We start from the raw sequence: 27,602 nt of genomic DNA, 5'->3' as shown, positions 1-27,602 counted from the left end.
AAAACTCATTTGAAAACTAGTTTTTGGTCATATCTCCCAGCCTGGGCATCTACCTTATTCGACATACGTCTGTCTGTGGAACGCATATCTCTAAGTGCTTTACATACAATATAGACAAACATGTAAACATGTTGATAAAGATAAAAAAAATTATAAAAATAAAAACATGTTAAAATATTTCATATAAGAGAACAGATTTTAGGTAACATAAGAACATGTTAAAATGACATTTAAAAGGAAATAAAAAATAAATTGTGGGCCAGTGCAAGATCTAGTTCAAGGCTGAAGTAAAGAGAAATGTTTTAAGTTTTCTTTTAAAGACGTTAACTGAACTAGCTTCTCTGATTTTCTTTTGGTTGTTGTTGGGAACCTCTAATAGACTTGCTGCAGATGATCTCAGTGTTCTAGAGGGGACATAGTTAACGTACATAAGACCGAACCTTTGTTATGTTTCTAAGGTGGAAAAATGTGGTGTTGGTCACCTTTAATATGTGGGCCTTGAAACTCAGATCAGAGTCTAAGATAACTCCTAGACTTTTCACTTCTTATTTAATCCAAGGAGTAAACTGACCGAGATTATTTCCCAGCATTTCCTTTTTTGATTTTGGGCCATCTAAAAGAATTTCTGTTTTATACTCATTAAGCTTTAGAAAACTACAGAGCTTTTATTTGACAACATGGTTCTGAGGATTGTTGAAGATAGCTGTCATAGCATAGCTGACATGCAATGTATGAAAAAATAACTATTTTGTTTTGTTCAGTTTTGTTTATTGAAAAACAGTAACTATAAAATCTTCATTGCAGATAAACCAAGCATGATAAACACAAAGTTTTTTGAACTTCACTTAACAGACTGTTTATAAGAAGCTCTGCACACAACATCTAGCAAACAAACAATAAAAAGTCACAGTATAATGTAGAACTTTTTGAGGAGGACTCACTAGTGACTAGTGACAGAGCATCAACACAGTTCAAACAGGCAGGGCTACAACAGGCACTGCACTAGTCATGATAATTATCAATATTTACAGATTCAAGAATTTTTTTATTTTGCAATAAGAAGTTGCTGTTCGCTTTGTTTTATTGAAGCCTGTTAAAAATCATCATATGACTTCATACAGAATGTATGACCATCAAGCCAAAAAATATGGAGTTATTCCTGGTTGCACATATTATAAGTAGGATTCATTTGATTCGGTCTAATGGAGACCTGAGGTTTTGTGGTACTGTAGTACTTAAGTTCTTCTTTTGACTCTCCAGCTATTATGGAAACAGGCTCAGACGTTGCCGCTCTTCGCCGCCCTGGGCGAGATGGAGAGCCACATGTTCGAGTGCGTCAACCAGGCAGCTGTGCACGAAGAACTGGAGGACGAAACTCGCCGGCTATGCGACGTCCGCCCCTTCCTGCCGGTGCTCAAGCTGGTGACACGCAACTGCGGCCGAGCAGAGCGTCTGCTGGACTCCAAAATCGGCGTGCTCATTAGCAAAGGTGTGGCACCGTACTTTTAAGCTTTTTTCCTCAATTTATAGGTTTCAGATCATCATGCAAGCTCTCACATACATTACTCCCTCTATGACTCATTCATTTACCGTCCCTCTTTGATATTCCTAATAAAGAAAAGCACTCAAGAGTAGGTAAGTGGGAATGTAACTTCTTCCTGTGCACAACGATCCTTAAGCATCTCCTCCAGGACACTATGTAACTCTCCTACTCAGCATATTCACCCGAGCCATCAGACCTGAGGCCCGTCTGCAGCTGGCTTCAATCAGATGACCTGCTGTCTGATGAACGAGCAGACATGTTTCTGACATGTCTTCCATCACTTGTCACCTTGAATTATCTCTGGTGAAGATTCTGCCTTTTAGAGGAGCAGAGAAGATCAATCATGACTCTGATTTGAATAAACGTGTTGAAGCTCAGACCCACTGATATTTATTCATGCATAAGAGGAAAGAAAGAGTAACACATTCAAGCTTTTTAGTTAGACTCTAGTAGCTAATAGAGCTGCAACAATTTGATTAATTGAGTAGTCAATGGATAGATTGATCAGCCATTTTCCCTGCTCTATTAAATATATAATTTTAGTCGTTCATTGAACATTTGCTGACCTCAGCTTCTCAAATGTTTAAGATTTTAATGTTAATATGTATGCTTTTGAACTCCAATCAAATAAATATATCAATTTAAATGATGTTGAACTTTCTACAGACAAAATGATTGGTTAATGGATCAAAAATGATCATTCTGCTGAGTAATAACTATATTTCAATAATGGAAATAATGGTTTGTTCTAGTCCTACCAGCTTATGTATATTTGAATGAAGTGTGGTCCATGCGCACTTTATACATTTTTATTGTTTGTAGACAAGCAGATACAAAAACAATTGTAAAGCACTATTTCCTCTTGCTCACTAACACCATGTCTACACAGAAGCAAAATAATTCACTTGTGTCATTGCAATTATGTGATTGGCTTCTTGTGTTTCTGATTTATAAAGCAGACAATTTGCCTATTGTAGGCGGTGATGGAATATGTGTGATGCAACCGCCATGTTTGGAGTTACAAACTTTTCTTTTCAAGATTCACAAAGTGGCTTGTGTGTCTTGCAGCACATTAACAGAGCAGCAGCATCACTCTGCAATGGAGGTGTTCACAATATTGAGCTATGGGTCATGCGCATTTTGGAAACATTCAGGGCACATTACAAAATCTGTGCCGTCATGCACGTAAAGTACAGGAAATAGAGATGGGGCGGTGGTGGAAACCTCCTCTGACAGACATGCAGAATTCTGGAGGGCCTTTGGTCACAACAGACGTCTTCAGAGGGAGGGAAGGGTCTCTGAGTTTAATTGAAAGCGACTCAGACGATATTGATATGCTCCCCTCCTGGCTCCACTTTGGTCTGACATGATCTTTAAAAAAGCTTTTGTCAGAGGAGAGTGGTGTTTCCAAAGGAACTCCACAAGCACGTCTGAATAGTCCCACACATACACACACATGCACCAACCTTGTGCAGTGCACAGTAACAAACTATTGCACACTCACAAGGCCAATTGGGCCCCCGCCCCTTCAGAAACAGTTACAAAAACCAACTCACACAATGCTGCTAATGTTGTCCAGAGCATGTGCAGACTATACAGTATCTTCCTACTTGCAGTGCGTTTTGAGCTTTACAAGCTTCATGCTTCATGAGTTCATATAAAAAAACACTGATTAATTAATTGTTTCCTAAGGCACTATTACTGTCATTTTATATTCTCATAGAACATTATTAAAAAGCAAAGATATTGCTGTATTCTCATCTGTCCTCTTTAATTAAATAATGATATATTTTATGAAAGTTATGTAACGATGCCCTTAACTAACCTCTACTAGGTCTCCATGAGCTCGACGCTATCAACGACCAGGAGGTGAAGGACTTTCGCAGTAAGATGTTCCGCATGAGCGAGGAGAGGATGCAGCGAGTCCAGACCATGACGAGCACAGAGTGGCTGCAGGCCTGCTTCTCCCCACAGCTGGAGCCCGCGGCCGGGACGCCTGTCACCGATGGACTCTGTGACCGGTCAGCCGACCTGAAAGTCACTATCCACTTCTCTCAGTCTCAGGTGAGAGTCTGCGACACAAGTCTGAAAGATGATGACAACAGTTGCAGAGCATCTGTGTTAAGTGAAATACAAATACCCAAAACAAAGTCATTAATGTAACAGACTGCAGCATTAGGTCGAGTAATTGAGTGGTCACCATTTGACAACAGACAAGAAAGATTTGTTATTTTTGATTAAATAACTGCTTTTATTTTTAATTTGTTCTTTGCTGTTATCAAAGGAAGTTACAATAATAATATCACAACAATGTTGTCTTTGTCCTGACTCTTCACAACCAAACCAGTTAGCAATCCTGTACGCATGAAGCTTTATTAGTGAGTTTTATTTCGTACCATGTAATGTATTGAGAAGGTCATCTAAAAATACCTGTCTACTGCCAGGTTTGGAGAACTATGACCAAACAAGTCTTATGGGACGCAGGAGTACATATATTTCATACAGTTACATTTTGTATTAAAGCTTGTTGGTAGTTTGGGGTAGGCTCATTTTTAGAGATGCTGCGATACTGAAACCAATGTTGGAAATGCCTCTGACACTTGTGAAAATGCTGGAACTGAAAATGTCTTTGAACAGATCTGATAACACGTCTTAAAAGTATATTAGTTTCACCCAGATAAAGAAATACTATCTACTTTCCCCAGAAAACACTTCTTCTTTGCAGCTCCAAAACAGTACAGTCCCTGACAAAAGTCTTGTCACTTATCCATTTTGTAGAAACAACAGCTTATAACCTGACTTTTAATTTATCCATTGGTTTTAGAAATGGCTCATATGAAAGCTAAAACCCTCCCAAATTATGTTTAATATACTAAAATAAATTTGCTTCACTGAAGAAAGATTGAACATTTAATGAACACAGAAAGGTCAGATTTTGGCAAGACAAAAGTTTTGTCGCCTACAGAGAGTAATGTGAAAATTGAACAAATAATTTACTTCAAATACAAAAATATCAGTGAATTAAGTAGTGGTGCTGTGAGATCCATATTTAATATCTTGTATGACTTCCATGAGCTTGAAGGACTGCATCCATGCGGTTCGACAATGATTCATACAATTTATTGATGAAGTCATCAGGAATAGCAAAGAAAGCAGTCTTACATGCCTCCCAGAGTTCATCAAGATTCTTTGGTTTCGTCTTCCATGCTTCCTCTTTCATTCTACCCCAGACATGCTCAATGATGTTCATGTCTGGTGACTGGGCTGGCCAGTCCTGGAGCACCTTGATCTTCTTCGCCTTGAGGAACTTTGATGTAGAGATGGAAGTATGCGATGGAGCACCATCCTGCTGCAAAATTTGACCCCTTGTATGGTTGGGAATGTAAGAGGTAGCTAATACTTCTTGATATTTTAGGCTATTGATATTGCCTTCCACCCTGCAAATCTCTCGCACACCCCCATACTGGATGTAACCCCAGACCATGATTTTTCCGCCACCAAACTTAACTGTTTTCTGGGTGAATCTCGGATCCATGCGGGCTCCAGTAGGTCTCCTGCAATATTTGCGGCGGCTGTGATGTAATTCAACCGAAGATTCATCTGAGAAATCCACCTTCTGCCACTTTTCCAGCGTCCATCCTTTTAGCAGGCTATGGGCCTTGGCAAATGCCACACGTTTTTTTAATTGCCTTTTGTTTAGTGCTGGTTTCTGGGCACTGATTTGACCATGGAGGCCATTTCGAGACAGAATTCTACAAACTGTCCTGGTTGACACGGGGACTTGAGGTGACCAGGCCTGGTGGAGCTCTGCTGCAGTGGAAAAGGGGCTGGCCTTGGATTTTCGAGCCAACAAACGGTCCTCCCGAGCAATTGTCTTGCGGGGTCTGTCGGACCTGGGCTTGTCAAAAACATCTCCAGTCTCTTCAAATCTTTTTCTTATTCTTTGTACTTGACGCTGAGACACATTGAAGGTGTCAGCCACCTCAGCAGTGGATCTGGTCTTCAGCCTCTTGATAATCAACGCTTTGGTCTCAGGGTGAATCTTAGGCATGTTGTCAGAGGTCAAGTTGCAGTTGATGTGAAGGTCTGGTGTGCTGGGGTTCTTTTTATACACACCCACTAATTGATTGATCAATTATTGATCACAGGTGAGGCTGTAATCTAGGATTGGGTGCATCATATGACAAGGCGACAAGACTTTTGTCTTTGCAAAAACTGACTCAGTGGGCTTTACCAAGCTGTGAACGTTAGAATGCTTTTCAGCAGTTTCGTTTGGCACCAAAACATTATTTCAAAAGCTGTTGGCATTGAAATTAGCCATTTCTTGTAAAAAAAAATTGATTACAAATATATTTTAGGGGCACTTAAGGTCAACTTGTACCCAAGCAACAAGACTTTTGTCAGGGACTGTAGATGGTCTTGTATTGCCATTGGTAAGTACTGTTTTAGAGCAGTGAAGAAGAAGCGATGTCTGGTAGTGTAGTGTTAGCTAGAGCTAGATAGAATGTCAACAATTTGGCAGTATTTCACACTGGAAAATCCCACAAGTATAACAACTATTGCAACCAGTGTTGCATGTTGCAACATCATAAGGCTTTTGAAGAAGCATCACATGAAAGAGCATGACGAGTTCATCAAGGCAAGGGGAAGAGAGGATTTGTTTCTGTTCAGAGGTTCTATGGCATTCATTCTCTGTATGTATTTGTTTTTCAAATGCTTTAACCTTAGTCAGGTCATACAACAATTATAGCAGTCATTACTTCCATGCAGGGCTAGAAGATATAGCTGTTACAATACATGATTTTTAAGTTTTTTAAATGCACTGGAATCAATGGGTACTTGTTATCCACCAATATGCAAAGTCCAGTTATCAGGAAGGGAACATGTTATATGAACCGCTCTTGGACGAGCTGTGCATTTTGTTAATTGTAAATAATTCACATTCTTTCAACTGCTTATACAAATATATTTGTTTATACATTTAAATGTTACGTACAAACCAATTAATTAAATATAGGCCTTTATTATGTTTGTTATGTTAAATCATCATTATAATTACTCTCTTATTATTAGGTATAACTGTTTAAAGTGCTATGCAGCCATGCTGGTAAGATAAGAAACCCATAAATACTGTCTGTACAACATCTGTGCATACGTGATGATAACGCTGCTCACAGTTGGCAGCTTCAAAGTCACATGACTGAGCCCGGACAGCTCATCATGTGACTAAAGCAAGTGGGTCAAAACCATCAGTGAAATTATGCCATTCTCCCTGACAAACACACACCCACACACACCCACACACACACACACACACACACAAACACATTAGCATGAGAGCTCAAGGGACCAAAGCACTGATTAAAATGAACCTTTCTTCCTCTTGTCCTCTGGACTCTCTGTCATCTTCTATTTGTTTCTTTGCTTTGTTTGAGAGATAATATTATTTCATCATAAAACAGATGGTCATGTCCCTCCAGACTCTTGTATATCAGTTTTGATGAACATCATGGACACACAAACGCACACAGACAAGAGCGGGCCATCTGTGCCACTGTGCTCAGGTGGACGTTGCCAGGAAGTCTTGTTTGGGAGGTCAGACACAATGAGGCTCATTACAGACAGGAAGTGTGGTGCTTTGGTTTATTGTTGTAAAGTGAATATGACAGTGTTTCAGTGTGAACCTTCTCATTGACATCATCAGGCCTAATCGGTGGTTTAACTCACTGCATTAGAATCTGAAAATAATTTCCCCCTCAGATCAGAGACATGTTGTAAAATGCTGGGTCTCTGTGTGGATAGCACACAGTTATTGGTTCTGTAGTTCCACCATAACGTAGTCATGGCCTTTTAGATGTTAATTATTAATGGATGACATTTTTATTAGACCTGCAGGAAATTAAAATTCCCCCTCAGGTATCAGGTCAGCGCTGTGCTATAAATATCATAAAGCTGTTAGTATGAGTGTGGCATTCAGAACATTCTGCCTGGCTGTGGTTGTGCGTGAGGGACTCATATTTTACACATTTTGTTCACGCTGAACTTCATTCAGCCATGAATGTACACATATCCAAATGATTATATTTTTTACTCAGCCCTGTACATTCTCACATTTCTTCCCCGTCTGCTTTTGTGACATATTTTAGTCATGATTTGACTAAACCACATATCTGTTAGCTATTATTTCAAAGGTTACAGTCACATTGTAAACACAAAAATAGAAAAAAAAACTCAATCTCTCTCTGTCTCTCTGTTTTTCTTTCTTGTCTTGCAGGACTCAGCCAGTCTGAAGGTGCCATCATCCTGCACCACTACAGAGCTGATGGAGCTGGCAGTGAAGAAGTGGCTGACCACCCATGGCCCTGAGGAGGAGGCATGGAGGAGTCAGTATGTACTGAGGCTCAGCCAGTGTCAGGAGTTCCTCTGTGGAAACCACCCGCTGATTCAGTACAAGGTCAGTGGCTACACAGAAGACTAGTGTCTATATATATATACTATATGTGTGTGTAGTGTTACTTGTTAGATTTCAGTGTCACTTGTGTGTGGCCTAAGAATAATCACACATGGAAAAGCTGATAATCTAAATATATGGACAATTTAATGTTAGCATACAAAAATGTCTTTGTAACAAATGAGAGTTGTAACACCACCAAGGAGGTCATAGTTTCATCTGGATTTGTTTGTCTGTCTTTTATTTAGCAGCATTAAACAAAAACTACTAGATGGATAACCACGAAACTTGGGATGATGTGGTGTGGGTCAGGGAAAATCCAGGACTTGTTTTCATTGTCTTTAACATAGCAAGATTGGTCATAGTTGACATTTAAATCAGGCATAATTCGGGGGCAGATATGTGTGAGAGATTCATTTTTTTTTTTGCAGATTGATATGTGCTCTTCTAGTTATTCTGAGGAGAGAAATAATGATAAGGCAGTCAAGTCGTGTACTACACAGTGCATTCTTCTTTAATATGCTCTCACGGTTTGCTTCACTAATACATACTCCTCAAAGTACTTAAGCGGATTCTTCCTCAGAGCACCTCTACTTTTAGTCGTAATACAACAATGCATTTGCACTGTGAATGCTTGTTCTTCACATTTCAGAATCCAACTTTAACATACAGCACGAGTATGAACAACATCCAGCTTTTTGCATTAGCAAAGGCTAAAAGATGCACTTGGCTAAAAAGCACGTCTGTCCTGTCTTGTTCTCAGTATATCCGCACGTGCATGCAGGCCAAGGAGTCTCCCCACCTCACCCTGGTCCACACCAGCACCATCAAAGCCATGTTTGACAAGGAAATCTCCACCATCGGAGCTGTGGTTAGCCGCAAGTCCTCCAACCCACCTTTACCACTACCTCCCAAGAGAAGGGCTCCCACGGTGAGTTCAGAAACGTAAATGAGTGAACTTCTTAATTTTGTCTGTGTAACATCTGATGTTGTTTTGAGAGGATTTACAAGTATGCAGGTCAACTGATGTGACATGTAACTGATTTGTGTCTCATTGGGCTAAATTGGTAATTCTCCTCACATACTATTTTTAGCCTGGTCTAATTATTGTAGGTCACTCGTATATCTAAACTCATGCCTGCAAATTTGATCAGGGATCACTCAATATCTGCCAGTGTTTACTGAGCTCTATTCTTGTGTAACCAAAATAGTAAAAGCTTCACAGTTTGATGCACCTGCCCTGAATGAGGCAGGTGTTGAGGTTTACCAAGTAAACATGTACATGGGCACCTGCCACCTGTCGTTTTATGAGGCAGTGTTCCGAAACCATCTCCTCACTGCTGCTGCCAGGTGCACGGTGACAACACCCCTCGATGTGTGCGTCCACATTTTACATGTCAGGTTGACTTTATTTGGCCTTCGTTAGCGACTCTCTTGGGGTTTTAATTGGCCGATGCAACGTACCATGGTGATGTGGGGTTTGGCTTGTCTGAAAATATTACAGGTGGGAGCCATCATATGAAACCTAACCTGATGTATAGATTAACTAAGTGTTAATTGTGTTTCATAATCTATTAGGAATTCAGGATTCTTTAAAATGAAAAACAGAGATAAAAAAAAACGTAAATGTAATTTTACAAATCCACACTTTTTAATTTTATATTAGATGGTAACCTACTGTCCAAAAGTAGTACCAATGATGTCCTGAATAAATTAAAATATTTTCTAGGTTAATACTGATGATCTTTTATTATTAAGTAATCAGCTAATCATTTTCTTGATTAATCTTTCAGTTTGTCTTTAAAATTGCCCATGGTTATGTCTTAATGTGTCATGATTTGTCAGACCAACAGTCCAAAACTTCTCTATACCAGAAGACTAAGAATCATCAAAAACTGCAGTTCATAGTCCAAATATAAAGATGAACAACACTTCTGCACTTCCTCCTTCTATCCCGGAATTAAGTCAAAATATCCTTGATATGAACGTTGCCAAGGTTACAAGGTCCCACCGATATAAGTGCTTGACCAATCGCAAGTCAGTCTCAGCTGTCAATCATGACGTTTCACCACGTTTTTAGTAACTAATTAAAACTACACTTACAGAAAAAAATGACCACGAAACCGGTAAAATGTAAGTGTTTGGTTACCGATCGGATTATTTTTAGGATCATAGTTTCATAATGAACCAGAACATTTTACACTTCTCCAAATAACAATATATCTTAAAATTAGTTCTTGAAGCATTTTGCTAGCACTTGTGTTATTGTCCATAAAGTTACCATCCACATAGCGACAGTAAAACTGTATTTTACACTAATATGTAAACTGCAATAAAACCCACGATTCACTTGCATTCAGAACCAAAGGGGTTGATCTGTAGAGATCACGGCTCAACCGTGGTCCATTACACCACTAAGAGCTTTCTAAGATGACAGAAAGACTGATTTGACATGTACATAAACATGTTTAGTTTGGTCCATGTCCCATCAACTAACATGGAGGAGGAAGGGTTTATGAACTATAATTCAGCCAGCCACCAGGGGCGATTGAGATGTTGTGGCTTCACTTTAGGGGAACAGTTCATCTCGTCCATCTATACATTCTCTGCTTACATTTAAGAGGATGGATTCTTGAATTAATATTTGGTACTTTTTATGAAGCAAAATTTTGTTTGGTGTTTTTGCCTTTTATATAAACGTCAGTGTAGAGGGAAGAAGTAAATGTGGGGAGAGAGGGGGAAGTGAGAGGCTACGTGTCTCTGCAGATTGAACCATGGATGTCGTGATCATGTGGTATATGTTGTACCCTGTAGGCAATAACAACATGCCTAACAGTTTTAGTCTTTTCGACTGGAACCATTATCCAAACCATGTGCCCTGCAAACTCAAAGAGTCGTGTTTTCATCAACACAGAAATATCTCATTGCATGTTTTTCCTGTTTTCAGCCTTCGTCTCCTCCTGGCGAGACAAATGTGACACTGTTTTTGCTCTGGTGAATATCGCTCATGTTTACAGCTCGCTCGAAATCAAATCATCAGGGTGTCAAACTGTAAATATGGAACAAGATCATGTTTCACCAATTATAGCATAATTTCAGTGACTTTTCTGGTCTGACTTTTCTAATAGACCTGATTAGAAGAATTTAAAGCCAGGACAGGGCCTCACTGACAACCTCTGTTGGTTTTGTTCCAAGTTTAGTGTTTAGACACGGAGATGAAAGAGCCTCTGTTGTTAGATTCACTCCTTTATAAATAGCACGAGGAGAGCAGGACAACTAATTTGTTTTCCTTTTTTCAAGAAGCTCTCTAATCTTAGCTGATAGTGTATTTTCTTTTTCTTTGCAATTGAAATTTTATTGAATTTTAGGAGAACATAAATACACAAATACACTACAAAACAAGGAAGAAATGACAATACATGTACATACAACTTGAAATAGAGGACTAACACATAAACTAGAAAAGGAAAAAATAAATAAGAGTACAAAGAGGGTTTTGTGTATTTTGTTTTGCTTTATTGTTTAGACATTTTTTTTATGTAACTGTAACTGAAAAGTGAATCAACTTTTCCAGTTGAGGAAGTGGAAAGAAGCAGACTCTGGTCAGACAGTAAGAAGATTACTGTAACAGTGTGGTTGACTGTGAAAGGAAGAAAGGTTTATTTTCAAGAAAGGAACCTGTTACTGGATGCTGTGTTGGAGGAATGCTGACTGATAGTTGGTCTAAACAAAGCAAGAGAAGGAAAAAGAGGGAAGCAAGTGTTATTGTGATGATGCAGTACATGAAGCTGTTGTGTCTGCGGACACAAATGTAGCATTATATCGAGAGGCAAATTACCCACACTCACATGAGGGTTTAAACGCATCAGCACACACGCACACATCCACCAATAGAGAGAAGTGGGAGAAGTGTGTTAGTTAGTCATGTTCATAGCCTCTAGATGTCATGTGATGCTGTTTGTCCTGCTGACTGCTGACCCTTGCAAATCCACTTGGCTTGACATCAGAATGACCCGCCTGACCTCCCCCACATTTGGGGGGGGTGTCTTTGTGAGGACTATTTGGAGCCGACAACCTACAGAGTGAGAACATTTTGGTCGGTCCTCACTTTCTGGCCCACGTTTAATGGGCTGTTTGAGGGTTAAGACTTGGTGTTAGGGTTAGAATTAGGTTTGGGTTAGGCATTTAGTTTTGATGGTTAAGGTTACAATTAGGGGCTAGGGAATGCATTATGTCAAGGAGTGTCCTCACTAAGATGTACAAACGTGTGTGTGTATAGAAGCAGTGTGTTTTTACATGGTGGTTACACTGCATTATGCTCGTACTGCTCACTCACTGCAAGTCTCTCTTTCTCCTCTCACTTTCTCTCTTCAGCAAGTACAGACGTGTGTGTGGGACGTGTCGAGCCCGTTTAAGATAGTCCTTGTGAATGCCTGTAAGGTGAACGCAGAGGAGACGGCCAAGGTAAACCCGCTCTGTCCACCTCCATGAAAGAGTCATTTATGTTCCTGTTAATGGCACTGCACAGTGCAAGCACAGTTCCCACTGACAGTAGTAACCCATGATGTACAGTGAGTTAGGTAGTGTAAAAACTGTCATGAAAGATTTATAATTTTGCAAATTATAGCTGTTTTCAGACATGAACTCTGGAAACTGTCTGGAGAATTTGGTCAATAAATTTTCCTGTATTTTGTCTTGCAACCTGCAGGAGATAGTCAGCGTCTTCTACATGTAAGACACCTAATCCTGAGATATTTACATCATCAATGCGCCCCTTCACTCACTGTGAATTTTCCTGCTGTATTCTCACATGAGCTCACTCTTTTTCTGGACTTTTTCTGGACATTTTACCAGGGGCTTGGCAGGAAAAGATCCAGAGCAACTGACTCGGACATTTACTTTCAGACATACAGCCCCTCTGGAAAATTTGAGGAAATGTACAGACCTAAGTCTGAAAGCAGCTTATTACTTTTATTACATGCTGCTGTGACTCAAAAATAATTGCTTTAAGGCAAATTCCGAAATGTATGTATGTGTGTGTGTGTGTGTGTGTAAATGACTGGTTTCTTGAATTGGTGCAGTAGCGCCTCTGCTGGCTACAATGTAATCCTATGGTGCAACTGACACCCAAATGTATTTCTCAATAAATGCTTCTGTCTGAAAAAGCTGAAACAGGATAGTTGTAAAAGAATATTCAATTTAATACAAGATTTTTAAAAACAATGATGCTATACCCTTGCTGCCCTTCCACACACACACCTACCCCTCCTCTTCACTCAGGTCCAGGTGAGGGCAGGGCTTTTCCACGGCACAGAGCTCCTGTGCAAGCCGGCGGTGAGTGGTGAGAGCAGCGGGCGCTCGGACCACATGTGGAAAGAAAGCACCCTGGAGTTTGAAATCTCCGTCTGCGATCTGCCCCGCATGACCCGCCTCTGCTTCGCCATCTATGCCGTCATGGACAAGGTCAAGAAGCAGAAGTCCACCAAAAACCCTCACATAAACAAGTACCAGACCATCCGCAAGGCAGGGAAAGTGGTAAGAGACAGGCTCACACTCCGACCGACAGTGTGTCATATAGTTTCCACAAATACACCATCTTCACAGGATTATTGATTCATGATATATATATATATATATAATATCACTGTGTTCTCTCTCTCTGGCATCCAGCACTACCCTATAGCTTGGGTCAATACCATGGTGTTTGACTACAAAGGCCAACTGAAGACTGGAGATATCAACCTGCACTGCTGGTCTTCCTTTCCTGGTATAAACACACACACACACACTTTATGTCATTTTATGTCCACAAATATTATAAAATCTAAATTAGTTTATCCAGTGATTTGCACCCTGCTGTAAAACCGCAACAAACAAGTGTGTGTCTGTTTGTCTTTGCCTTGCCCAGATGAACTTGAAGAAATGCTGAACCCCATAGGAACCATTCAGACCAACCCGTACGCTGAGAACGCCACAGCCCTGTTCATCCACTTCCCAGACTACTCGTCGCACCCTGTTATCTTCCCTCCCTTCGACAAGGTCAGACAGCCGTTGGTCACAGAGCTTGGTTGAGCTCATTCTCATAGAGACATTTTTCCAAGTGTTTGGACCAATGAAAAATCCCAGTAAGCTTGAATATTAAGACGCGTGACCAAGTTACTGCTATGTGATTGTACCATACTGACCATAAACAAGTGGATGGGATGTTTGGGACTTGACTGCAGTTGAAATTGCCATCATGGTGGTGTAGTGCTCCTCGTAACGGTACTTAGTGATTATGATAAAGTGGTGGCTGTTTGCATGAGAGGATCAGGACCTCCTCTGCCTACTTAATGCACTCAAGCTTTCAGTGTTGTATCTGTGTGTGTGTGTTTGTACTGATACGGTGTCCCCTTGCTTTATTTATTTTTTTTTTTTTTTTACAGATACTGGAAAAAGCTGCAGAGATAGCCCGAGCAAGTGACTGTGCACCCATGGTGAGTGTAAGGGGATAAGCATGTGGGCGTGCCTGAACGTCTTCATGCATTGAGAGCACATACAAGTGCAAACAGGGTGAAAACATAGTGGCATATTTGTCCCGGGACAAATAAGCCTGCACCATCATCAAACCTCCACTGCTCACACTGTGACACACTCATGCAAGTATAGCCTCTCAAACAGACAAACACTGCTAGTTTCTTAAGAAACCCCCTTGTTGTGATTTTTGGCAGGGTGTAGCAGCAAAAACAAGTTCAGTACAAATCAAAACTGGAGGCTCTAATCAGGTTACTTGTATGTTTTCCTGTCTAACCGCCCCTCAACCTTTTAAAAAAAACATACTCCTGGGTGTGTTGCAGCCTGTTATGTAATCCTGTTATGTAGAGGGCATGCCTGAACGCAGCACTTTTAATGTGAGGTGTATGTGAGAAACTAGGATTATCAATGACTTCCAGTTAGTGTAAGTGTTTTGTTACCGTATGAACAGATTCACACAGCTCTGCTAATGTTTTTCCTCTCTAAAGAAAGTTTGCATTTAAGGACATGTGAGTTTGTATTCATATTATGTTTACTTCTAATCGATAAACATGAGACTTGTTTTAAACAGAGACATGTCAGTGTCAGTCCTGTTGGTTAAAGATGTGTAGAATTTTATTCAAGATTCATTTGATTAGAAATGTCAGGACACTTTGATACACTCCTGCCATCTTGTGGTTCCTCTCAGTCACTGCTGCTACTCATCTTTGTCCTACCCACCTTTCACGTTCTGTTTCCTCTTCCAATTTATCTTCATCCACCCTCCGTTCACGTCTTCTCTCCTCCACATCTTCATAATCCTCTCCTTCTCAAACCCCACAACCAACCACTCCTCCTCCTCCTCATCCCTCTGTCTCAGGGTCGTGGGGGCAAGAAGTTCCACATAGAACTGAAGGAGATCATGGAGCGTGACCCGCTCTCCCAGCTGTGTGAGAACGAGAAGGATTTAATCTGGACACTACGCCATGACTGCCGAGAGAATTTCCCTCAGTCGCTGCCCAAGCTGCTGCTCTCTGTCAAGTGGAGCAAACACGAGGACATGGCCCAGGTTAGCCAGTGTGTTCACTGTTTGTCCACTTAAGTGAAGCAAATTCAGCTCTTTCCCATCCACACTACGGTGACACCAAGTTTCATAGTTCTTAATATTACTAATTAAAAAGATGAAATTTATTTCATATATTTTTCCTTAAGATGTGTTGTTATCCTAATGTGAGGCCATAAGAGTTCTTCTTCCTCCATGCAATTATATACACTCTTCAAGTTAAAAGGAAAAGATTACAGGAAAAGAACTCAGAATACAACAGAGTTCAAATCTGATCTTTTATTTCTTTATTTTTAATAATAAAACTACTCCCACTCAAAGTAACTAATATTTTAAAAATGTACATTTAAAGTGTCTCCTGGACACAGCCTGGACAGAATATTGCCTGTACCAGTTTCAGTTCTACAAATTATATATTGTGTTGTTTGTCAAAACGTTTATTGTTATTTTGTGCCAAATTAACATGAGGATTTTGTCTCCACTGTTGCGAACAGGATGTTTATATTGCATTTAAACTTTTTATATTGATAGAAATTATTATTTAAATCCAACACCATCAATTTTTTATTATCGGCTTTAAAATGAAGAATATCAAATCTGTGTTTCAGCTGCAGGCACTTCTTCAGATTTGGCCCAAACTGAGTCCCAGGGACGCTCTGGAGCTTCTGGACTTTAACTACCCTGACCAGTATGTCAGAGAATATGCTGTGGGCTGTCTGAGTGATATGAGGTAAACATGTGCATCCTCCCGCACACAGATTTTATACAATAGTGTTTTTTTTCTTCCTCTCATAATCAAGCTCCTGCATTCAAATCGTGTGCTGCATATATCCATGAATGACTGTCAGTAGAGTGCTGTGTGTTGTCTCTTCCTGAAGAGCACACAGGCACTTGAAATAGAATAGAAGGTTAAAGCTAGAGAGCTACCTTACACAATCAAACAGCTTCTCTGACCCCTGCTCTCTGTGCCCTCAGTGACGATGAGCTGTCACAGTACCTCCTGCAGTTGGTGCAGGTGTTGCGTTATGAGCCTTACTATGACTGCGCCCTCACCCATTTCCTGCTGCAGCGTGCACAGGGCAACCGCAAGATCGGACACTTCCTCTTCTGGCATCTGCGGTGTGTACAGACTCTGTGTGTGTGGCCATGAACACGTTTGTGCATTGGAAAGTAAAAGATGTGACCTTCATGAACAGCAACAGTTGAGTCTTGAGAGGTTTAATTTCTGAGACTGTTGTCTCTCTGCTGCCCTCTACAGGTCAGAGATCCACATGCCAGCTGTTTCAGTCCAGTTTGCCCTCATGCTGGAAGCCTACTGCCGAGGCAGCATCCCTCACATTGAGGTTCTAAAGAAACAGGTACATCTCACACACACATTCTCTTTTAAAGTCCTTCACACATGATCTCACACATTGTTTCTGTATCATATCTCATTCTTTATTTCAATATCTCTGCCTCAGACTTTGACGAAACTTGTAGCCCTTACTGTGAGGTCAGAATAACTGAGGTCTATTGTTATCTGTGGCAGGGCTTTATGTATGGTATTTTTAGTCACAGGGACACCAACGCCACCCCTCTGACCTCTAACCTTTTAGTTTTGACGGTCACTCCTCTGGACACTTCCTCCTATTTCCTCATCATTTATCTCTCCATTTCCTGTTTTGAAGAGCTTGCACAGGGGGTTGGGATTGCAATGCTAACATAGCTCGTTTAAGGAGAATGAACTCAATAATATGGTATAAACAGGGACAATTAATTACAAAAGTGAACTAGAAGGGCGCTCAGTAGAGTGCAAACCTCCACCAAAGCCCAGCAGTCCCCTTATGGAAAGCACATTTAAATTCACTAGATTGAAGCCAAACAAATTTCACACTCATAAATATTAGTCCCCTAAACATGTCAGAATTTTTAATCAAGATCCATGAATCATTTTCTGAGAAATTAAACAAAATGTAAAAGCAACTGTCTTCCCTGACCCATACCGCATCTTTCCAACAAGTTTCGTGGTAATCTGTCCAGTAGTTTTTGCATAATCTTGCTAACCAACAGACAAACAAAATGAAAACTTAAAGGGATAGTTTACCCAGAAAGGAAAATTCACTCATTATCTTCTCACCACTATGCCGATGGAGGGGCGGGTGAAGTGTTTGAGTCCACAAAACACTTCTGGAGTTTCAGGGATAAACAGTGTTGCAGCCAAATCCAATACAATTGAAGAAATTAGTGAGCTATCTTCAGACGTAAATAAAACAGAAAAAAAACATAACATGCCTCCATACTGCTTGTGTTGCTGCATTCAAAATCGACTCTAAACGGCGTCATTTACACGTGTTTTAAGCCCAAATGTCGGCTGATATCTTCCGACGAGGTGCATTCAGGGGCCGCCAAAAATGCTAACGTCTGCTAACGTCCGCTAGCTTAGCCACTTCTGGAGGAATTTTGGGCTTAAAACACGGTGGAAATTACCTCGTTTCGAATCGAATTTGAATGTCTGGGCTTGCGGACACTTTGATGACACCACACGAGCAGTATGGAGGCATGTTGTGTTTTTTCTGTGGTTTTATTACGTCTAAAGATGGGTCACTATGTCTTATGTCTTCAATTGTATTGGATTCGGCTGCTACACTCCAGAAGTGTTTTGTGGATTCAAACACTTCACCCACCCCTCCATCGACATAGGGGTGAGTAGATAATGAGTGAATTTCCATTTCTGGGTGAACTATCCCTTTAACCTCCTTGGTGGAGGAAAATATTGTTCCAACCTTAACATGCTGCATCTTTTGACTCCACCAGGTGGAAGCCCTGAGTAAGCTAAAGTCGGTCAATGAGCTGATAAAGCTGGGAACCACCAAAAATGCCCGGAGTAAGACCAAGGAGGCCATGTTGACCAAGGAGGCCATGATGACTTGTCTAAGGCAGAGTGGCTACTCGGAGACTCTGTCCGACCTGCACTCGCCTCTAAACCCCAGTGTCCTGCTGTCTGGCATCAAGTAAGACAACTCTAATGTTGCAGAGTATGAGAGTTACATGCCCTGACAACAGTAATGCAGATATTTATCTGAACTTTGTCCATTTTGGCCATCATCATTTTAAGTCTCTGAAACTTTTTTACAAACACCTTCCAAATTGCAGATTTTCAAAAGCAGTTTCTGTGTTTACATGTTAAACAGAGCCTTTTGGAAATAATGACATCACAGATTACCTATAAGCAAAGACATTAGTAAAGCCAACTATTGCTTTTGTTTTGAAGTTACTACTGTCGAAGGAAAACTGCTCACAGTTCTTCTCTGGTGTACTAGTGACCCCACATGATTGTTTGAGCGTTTGTAGTCATTATTTTGTTCCTGTCTGGATGGAGCTATTTTGTTAAACGGAGAGGAAAACATCCATTTTAAGAATATCAGCGGTAGTGTGGACAAGGCCTTGTTCTCCTGTACTTGGCCTCATTCCCTGTCTCTCTTTGACTCTTTCATCAGCGTGGAGAGGTGTCGGTACATGGACTCTAAGATGAAGCCGCTCTGGCTTGTTTACAACAACAAGCTGATGGGGGGAGACACCCTGGGAATCATCTTCAAGAACGGAGACGGTAGGGGGATCATAGAGGGGGGGACGGAGGAAACTTTGGGAAGGAAGATACAAAGAAGAAGTGGGAGGAGGAGGGCAAACTATACTGTGGGGTCATGATCTGAAATCACTTTCCATCTTCTGAGTAAATAAATGTTTCCCTTTTAAAATTAACAACTTTTATTCCACACTCACTTTCCTTTCGTAGATCTAAGGCAGGACATGTTGACTCTTCAGATTCTTAGGCTGATGGATTTGCTGTGGAAGGAGGCAAATCTGGACCTCAGGTGAGTTTTTGTGCTTGTGTGTGTGTGTTTAACGGACAGACCTTGTCGAGCTGTTTGTTCCTGCTCTCTGTAGGGAAGGGGAAGCTCTGGTGGGGTGCAGCAGAGGAGGGGGAGATACTAAATTACCCCATGCTAGTTTGACCTCTAACCCTTTTTACACCCTAGACGTCCACACACACACACACACACACACACACACACACACACAATATCTGCATTACATCCTAATCAAATCCACACGTTTGGAAACACTTTTTCTCTCTTCGTCATACACTGACACATCTGGAGCTGAGCACTTGAGGGTCTGTTTTGACAGTTGAGCTCCAGAACTGTGTTTCAGGTTACAGGGACATGGGTTCAGAGTTTGAACGCAGTGAGGGGACATTAAGATTAAGACAAAATCACTACGGTGCGGTGGATGCAGGTTTGTTCGGTGATGTCTTGCTGATGTATTTTACCTCCCGAATCTAAGCTTTGTTGTCCACCTGCAGTCGTTTTAGTTGTTTAGTTCGTTTGAAATCAGCACATCATCACATCACATCAAGCTGAGTAAAAAAATGGTTTAAAGGCATTTGGTCTCCATTAAACCTGTGTCAGACTGCAAATGAAATCTAGAAATTACTTTGAACTGTTCTGAGGAAATTTAATCCAGGTCACGCAATCTCGCAGCCTGCTGAATGAACAGCTGGTGCCATCTTGTGGAGACAAAAGTGAAAGCAAGTCAGTTGAAGTGAGCAAAGCAGAAAATGTTATATGTTCTGTAGATCATGTGTTTCTCCAGTATGAAATTGTGTGTCTGACAGTGGAATGCACCCAGAGGACTCCTGTATGAATGAACCTCCAAATGGACCACAGGATAATATCTTCATCTTTAAAATACATTTTAAACACACACAAAGTTACATTTACACTGCCTGGTCGAATTACCCAAATCAGATTTTTGTTTTCACTTCCATTAGGGATGCACGATATGGATTTTTTTCAACCCATACCGATAATTACATCCTTCTCATGGCCGATAGTGATAACAGATGATCTTAAGTTTTTGTATTCAGGAAAGAACCCAGGAATCCAGCTCAGTATTGTGCATTGCTGCCACCCACTGGCATAGCAACATCATTGCAATTATCGGCTCTATCCGCTTAAAGGTTCAGTGTGTAGAATTTAGTGACATCTAGTGGTGTAGTTGCATGTTGCAGCCGAATACCCCTCACCCTCCCCTTCCAAACATTAAAGAGAACCTGTGGTAGCCTTCAGTTGTCATAAAAACTCAAAAGGTGTTTAGTTTGTCCAGTTTGGACTGCAGTAAAAAAACATGGTGGCCTCCATAGAGAGGACCAACTCCTGATGTTAATATAAAGCATTTAAATATAAAAGGCCCATTCTAGGCTAAAGAAAATGTCAATTTGTACAATTTAGATGTTCACACAAAATTTCTGTCAATAGATCCCTTTCAGCTAAATCTTACACACTGAACCTTTACATTTTCATTATCGGAATAATGAAAAAGAACATATTTCCCTTTATCAGCTGATAATTTATTGTCCCTGATAATTATCGTTCATCCCTAACTTCAATGACTTTGGGAACAGTTTTCATTCAAATGTTATTTGTCACCACTACATTTGATAGTTATTACCATACATACAGTTTATGCAGTATTTCAGGTGTAAACAAAATTGCATTTGTGATAAATTTGTGATTTAATTTGTCTTTATTGACCGTGCTATATACATATTTTCCATATTTTCCTCAGGAAATGTCAGCAGTAGAAACTGCGGCAATAATTGTGAAACATGACTTGACGAGGTAATGATGTCTTTGTGTGCTCTTTGCTTCTTTTCCCTGTACATATGTAGAATTGTACCGTACGGTTGCCTAGCGACAGGTGATCGGGCAGGGCTGATCGAGGTTGTTTCCTCAGCGGACACGATCGCCAACATCCAGCTGACCAGCAGCAACGTGGCAGCGGCGGCCGCCTTCAACAAGGACGCTCTGCTCAACTGGCTCAAGGAGAGAAACTCTGGGTAAGATGGTGATGACTGAAGCTCTTAGGACTGAAGCACTGACTGAAATCTGTGAAAATCTGCTCATGTGTGTCCAACATGTATGTTGTGTATCAACAGTGATGCTCTGGAACGGGCCATTGAGGAGTTCACTCTGTCCTGTGCAGGCTACTGTGTAGCCACCTATGTTCTGGGCATCGGAGACCGTCACAGTGACAACATCATGGTCCGCAGCACTGGACAGGTCAGACATTTATCTGTGTAAACAATACAGGTTCTGTTGGTTTTCCTGCTTCCACAATGTTCACTGACGGGCTCTCTTGTCTGTCAGCTCTTCCACATAGACTTCGGTCACATCCTGGGCAACTTCAAGTCCAAGTTTGGCATCAAGAGGGAGCGAGTACCATTCATCCTCACACACGACTTCATCCACGTCATACAGCAGGGGAAGACGGGATACACAGAAAAGTTTGGCAGGTTGGTTTCACTGTGTCTGTCTTTTTATTTTCAGCCTCTGCCTCAGACTAATGCAGTAAATCCTACTTTCAGTGTAGGTTTCAGTGTTTGTTGAAACTGTGTTAAAGAGGTGTTCATTCAACTGTATGATCATTGGTGGTGGAGCTGCTGAACTGCTTTGCATTATTTTGACAGCTGTTGATATTATTGTGTAATATTTTGTCTACTATTTTCAAATCAATGAGGGAGGTCTTGCGCTGTCGAGAACACGGTAACCAGGACAAGAACCTAGCTCATGTTGTATGAGTGGAGCTCATTTATCTGTGCGAGCATATTGTGATGTTTATTTCCACTTCCGGTTTAATGTAAAAAGCATAGATGGAACTTGATGTGGTGCATGAATAGGTCAAAGACATGACTTCCATCCAGGAGACCAGGTTTCAAGTCCTGTAACTTCTTCACCTTTCACTCATTTTGGTGGGGTTTAATCACCGAAACTATTTCATATCATACAATTATTGAATTGATCACTAATTAGGTTGATTTAACAAGACACAAACTGAACATCTTTATTTATTGTAAGAGTGTTGTATTCAAACAGGATGAGTGTGCTACTAGAACTCACCTTTGTTTGAAGTGTGGCAATATAAACCTCTACCTGTTACAACACAGTTCATTTAGGTTGTTTTGGGGGGGGTACAAACAGTCACAGGAGTCACAGGTGCCGATCTCTCCATCATGGCAACAACATTTACAGAATCCCTTTCTGTTTGTCAATATGTTTTCAAAGTAAAAGCACAACGTTCCCTTTGTTGCCGCAATGGTTTTACTGAGCGGCATTACAGAGCTTTTAGTTTTTGTCTTAAACTTAGGTGAAAAAATTGTGCTGATTGCTTAACAGACCTGAAATAGTCGACATCCAATGTATGAAAAAATAACACTAGTTTAGTGAATCATTTATATTTCTATATAAACGACAGGTCAACGGTAATAAAGCAAATTCAGTTTCATTTTAAGCAAAGCATTGACTATGAAATCTTCAGTGCAGATAAACCAGGATGAATGTAGCTCTGCATCATAGACTGTTTGTCCATTAACACTCTCAACACAGGAGAAGAGAACAGCCCATTCCAACCTGATAAGGTTTCGAATGGGCACTGCTCCATTGACATAAAAAAAGGCTAAATTGATCTCAGTGCAGCACCCTCTTTCACCAGAAGGTGGCAGAGGAAGCTCAGGCGCTGATGAACATTGTATTTAAGAAAAGAAATAAGCTGCAGTTTACTCAAAAGAGGGAATGCTTCACACACACGGGTCAGTTGTTTTAGCATTTAAAGTTTAGAGTTAGTAGTTTAGAGTTTGGAAACATTTTGTATCTTTTCTGTAATTTCCTTTTAATAGATCATTTAATCCCCCAGGGCTTCAAATACATTGAGTGTGTTGAGAATTTTTTGTTCTACGCAAACGTAAAAAACTACAAAACTCAAACATTTAACCTGTTGTCACTGACCTCATGTATTGTCATACATTATTGACACTATTAAACCTAGATGGTTTATCTACTTCTGTGTTGTTCTACACTTTTTTATACAATAGGTGGATGCTTTAAAAAAGAACCCTGGGCTCTCTGTCCAATCCTGAGCGAGAATGTAAATCTCAAAACCTTTTTTTTTGGGCTGATAAATCACACAAGTTCAACCCTCAACATGTGTGTCTGCTGCTGAGGTCTCATAAAGCAGCACCGCTGGAGCGCACACTGTTTACCAAGTAGGCAAATCATTTGGGGAAAGTTGAGATACCTGTGTGGTGCAATAATGTGTGTTGTAATGACCTACATTCATAAAGGTATCACAGGAGCGTAAACATGTGGAGGCAGCTCCTGCACAGCATCAGCACTTTCTGGAGTTAATCTAAATAATCTCACTGATGTGTTGTAGAGAAGTTCAGATCCACTGTAAACATTACCCGGGCTGTGTCACACTGAACTGGAGGAGATCCGGTGATGGCTTAAAAACTTCTTTAAGTCATTACCTTTGTAATCACACTGACTTAATGGATTATGTATAATCATCACGCTGCTCCTTTGACATTTAAACTGCCAAGTTGTCCAGCACCTCACAGCATGGTTTCTGGAGGCTTTCTGTCTTACTGGTATCCTGTGAGTGAGAGCGAGAAAATAATCTGTACTCAAAATTGTTTGTGTAAGAGTGAATGTGGTATATGTGGGTTCAGTAAATGGTACATCATGCACCAGGCAGGAAACACATACACAAAGGGTTTTGATGGAAGTGGAAATACTCTGGTGTAAACGTAACTTCTGACTTGATGATCTGCAGCACATTCAAAACAGCCTTTGTAGCTGAAGATACAATTTGAGATCATTTGGTTTTCAGTGTCTCGTATATCCCTGACATCCTAAATAATAGGTTATAGAAGAAGTGATCAAAAAGGACTTTATTAATGCCAGAAGAAAAACAATAGGCAACCCTTTGAAGAAAACGATCAGAACTTAAATGCCCGAGCCTGTAAACAGGATCTGAACACACCATCTCACTGACACAGAGACAGGGTGCAGTGAGTCAGGGGAAATTTGGAAACAAGGAAGTCTTTGTCTTCTTGATCAGCTGATTTGTTGAAACAACAGTGTCACCTCCGACCTCAGCCCCCTGGTGTACGGTCACAGTCAACACAGGTGGTTAGGAACTAATCTGTTACACCTCAGATGTGTATGCATGTGTATTATCTGTGAATGTCGAAACTAACTTACAGTGTGTGTGTTTCTGTTTCTGTTCTGCAGTTTCCGTCAGTACTGTGAGGAGGCCTATCTAATCTTGAGGAAGAACGGGAACCTCTTCATCACTTTGTTTGCACTCATGTTGACTGCTGGACTGCCTGAGCTCACCTCAGTCAAAGACATCCAGTACTTAAAGGTACAGCGCGCGCACACACACACACACACACACACCAGTGTCATACTTGTAAAACTTGCTGGTCAGTCAGACTGAGAGAAACTGCCTCTTATAGATGTTTTCACAAGAGTTAGACTTCACCTAAGACCTTTTAAAACCACCCGGAGCAACAACAACATTTTGCTATGTGTGTTTTGTGTTTCTCTTTTGGTTAAATAGTAAATGCTCTGTATTTATATAGCAGCTTTTCTAGTGTTGATGAGCGTTCAAAGCAGTTTACAGAAAAGTTTTGCCACTCACACATTCATACAGTGCATCTTTGTGCAACAATTTCTCTGTCACACATGAATCACAGCCGTCTGGGGCAATTCATGTTTCCCAAGCACACTTGGAGGAGCCAGGATCGAACCACCACCCTTCTGGCTAGTGGACAACCGCCTCTACCTCCTGAGACACAGCCATAGATTGTATCATAGTTTATGGTTAAACTCTAAAATATCAAGCATCAATTACATTTCTTTGTCACAAGGGTTTGATAAATGCATCTTATAATATATATCAGCTGATTTATTAGTATTGGAAATTGTTTACTCCCTAATATCAGCATCAGTCCCCAAAACTCTATATTGGTCCGACTCTTTAATAGATGTATGTATATATAAGATATTATATAACTCGTTGCCACAATTATCACCATGTTGTTTGAGAGTTGCTATATAAACATCCATATGAAATAATTTTCTTTTACAGTTATCTGCTGTTTAACACAGTCTGTGTCCATTTCATCAACTTCCTCATGACTTCTCCATCCTCCTGACTAATCCTCCCTCTCTCCTACAATTCCTCCCTCCTCAGGATTCACTGGCTCTGGGTAAAACAGACGATGAGGCACTGAAGCAGTTTCGCCAGAAGTTTGATGAGGCCCTGAGAGAGAGCTGGACAACCAAAGTCAACTGGATGGCCCACAACGTGGCCAAAGACAACCGGTCCTAGAGCAGCTATGGCCCCTGAAAGTGCCGGGGCTCTGGGGCCAAGAGGACTCAGTGAAGACACAGTGTGTGAGTGTGGGGGAGAGGAAATGTGACAGAGGAGACAGTGGCACATCCACCTATATTTAAAGAAGGGAATCTAGCAGAGTATTCCAAATGAGCAGATCACCCCCATGTACCGTACATGCAGGGTAAACCTACTCCCAGACTGCCATTACCCTCAATCTCTGTATCCCCCTCACCTGGAATCACTCACACCGGCCTGGTGCCCCCTGGAAAAATCCAAATTCATGGTCTCGTGACATTTCTGTGGAATCATGGTGGGTAACGTCGCTGCTCATTTTGCACAGGCACAACAGCTGATGGAGCACACAGCCAAAGGAAGGGAACTGAAGCACCCACTCTGCCCACACTAAACCTGAACCAGTCCCTACGCAGCGGGCTGGGGATAAAAAACACATTTCGGGAAGCGGCCGAATTTTGTTGAAACTTTGGTGGCGGATTTGAGACTCTGCATGCATGGACTCTGAATGGGCCCCTGGACTGTATCAAGTATAGCAGAGATGTCAAAAGTCCAAAAAATTCAACACAACAACCCACATGTCTTAAAAGAATGTGCACAACGCCCACAGGAAGTGCATCTTAACAGTTTCGCTGTCTCAAAGTGTGCCTCAAAACTGCGGGACGATTGTATTTTTTTATGATTTTTCTGTTTCTTTTGCCATTTAAGAATATCACCAGACTTCTATGTGCCAGACTATTTTAGTAGCCCACAAAAATAAAACGTGTGAGGGAAATAATGATTAAAAGAGAAGGATTGATTAGAGAAAAAGACGCCGTTGAGCCTTTTTGGTCCACTGAACACTGGAATGTTTTTACAAAGACGTATATTTCAGTTGTATTTTTTGTTTCTTTTATTTTGAAATGACAATTTGCATTGTTTATTTCAAATGTCTTCATATCAGAGCATTATTGGACAAAGTGTGATCACCTGTAGGTTGTCTCTGCCCCACTCGACATAAAGTGTATAAGTATGTCAGCCTTTTAAAGCGCCCGCCCAAACCATGACGAATAAACTCACTGAGAAATAACTGATGCTTTTAACGTGGTAGGACCAAAACAAAAAAGAAAATGCATTTGTATTGTTTATACTATGTTTTTAATGATCTGCTTCAGAATTGAATGTGCAAACATGTGCCGCTCTCTTTTTAAGTGTATTTGTTTTTATACGAGCAGGTGTAGGCGGGGGGGTTTCTCAGTAGGGACGTTACACTGCAATGCAAAACTACTTCCCCGTTCCGACGTACGGTGTTTGATTTTCGTGCAATATCCGAGTATATGAACCATATCCTATTATATTAAACCTCGGGCGCAGACCTGAGCCTGTACTGGTTTTGTCTGTTGGTTTATGTGTGATGCAGCTGTGTTTCGCACCACTAGCCTTCAAATGTCTCAGACACTGGATATTGTCAAATATACAGGCTTTTATTGTTTTGCTGGTTTTTGTTTTCATAGGAGTTTTATTAAAGTTATTTTCCACTTGGCTGCTGTTCCACCTGTGCTCTATTTATTGCCAGAGATGTGGGCTGTGTGACCTTGGCCCACTCGGGGCAGCTTCACAGATTGTGTCTCTGATTTGAGCACTGGGATGAATATTGATTGGTTCCTGAGCAGAAGTATATTCAGACCTATTTTTGCATGCTTGACGCACAAGTGAGGGTACGAGAAGAAAAAGTAGTTTAACTGGAAAACACAGGAACGTTGTACCTGTTCATATCCTCTTGTTGAGGAAACCAGCTGAGTGTTAAGTTTAGATGCTTTTTTTCTGTGAAGTTGCTTAGA

The 27,602-nt window shown here is 40.8% G+C and overlaps 1 protein-coding gene across 1 annotated transcript in view; it reads left to right on the top strand.

Moving 5' to 3' along the window:
• pik3cb (phosphatidylinositol-4,5-bisphosphate 3-kinase, catalytic subunit beta) overlaps nucleotides 1-27,303 on the top strand; it is a 56,464-nt gene extending 29,161 nt beyond the window's left edge. The window contains exons 4-24 of the mRNA XM_035154666.2: nucleotides 1,261-1,489; nucleotides 3,378-3,607; nucleotides 7,818-7,997; nucleotides 8,758-8,925; nucleotides 12,369-12,458; nucleotides 13,275-13,529; nucleotides 13,665-13,761; nucleotides 13,903-14,033; nucleotides 14,420-14,470; nucleotides 15,367-15,555; nucleotides 16,158-16,279; nucleotides 16,525-16,668; nucleotides 16,808-16,907; nucleotides 18,343-18,539; nucleotides 19,026-19,135; nucleotides 19,322-19,400; nucleotides 21,260-21,427; nucleotides 21,527-21,650; nucleotides 21,738-21,883; nucleotides 24,660-24,792; nucleotides 25,627-27,303. Coding sequence (XP_035010557.1) covers nucleotides 1,261-1,489; nucleotides 3,378-3,607; nucleotides 7,818-7,997; nucleotides 8,758-8,925; nucleotides 12,369-12,458; nucleotides 13,275-13,529; nucleotides 13,665-13,761; nucleotides 13,903-14,033; nucleotides 14,420-14,470; nucleotides 15,367-15,555; nucleotides 16,158-16,279; nucleotides 16,525-16,668; nucleotides 16,808-16,907; nucleotides 18,343-18,539; nucleotides 19,026-19,135; nucleotides 19,322-19,400; nucleotides 21,260-21,427; nucleotides 21,527-21,650; nucleotides 21,738-21,883; nucleotides 24,660-24,792; nucleotides 25,627-25,764 — 3,081 coding nt within the window. The 3' untranslated portion in view covers nucleotides 25,765-27,303. The remainder of the gene's footprint in view (nucleotides 1-1,260; nucleotides 1,490-3,377; nucleotides 3,608-7,817; nucleotides 7,998-8,757; nucleotides 8,926-12,368; nucleotides 12,459-13,274; nucleotides 13,530-13,664; nucleotides 13,762-13,902; nucleotides 14,034-14,419; nucleotides 14,471-15,366; nucleotides 15,556-16,157; nucleotides 16,280-16,524; nucleotides 16,669-16,807; nucleotides 16,908-18,342; nucleotides 18,540-19,025; nucleotides 19,136-19,321; nucleotides 19,401-21,259; nucleotides 21,428-21,526; nucleotides 21,651-21,737; nucleotides 21,884-24,659; nucleotides 24,793-25,626) is intronic.
• The last annotated feature ends 299 nt before the right edge of the window (nucleotides 27,304-27,602 follow it).

Source organism: Hippoglossus stenolepis, chromosome 4, assembly GCF_022539355.2.
Source record: "Hippoglossus stenolepis isolate QCI-W04-F060 chromosome 4, HSTE1.2, whole genome shotgun sequence".
NCBI lineage: Eukaryota > Metazoa > Chordata > Actinopteri > Pleuronectiformes > Pleuronectidae > Hippoglossus > Hippoglossus stenolepis.
The sequence above is the reverse complement of the archived record's forward strand: the minus strand, read 5'-3'. Positions and strand labels throughout refer to the sequence as shown.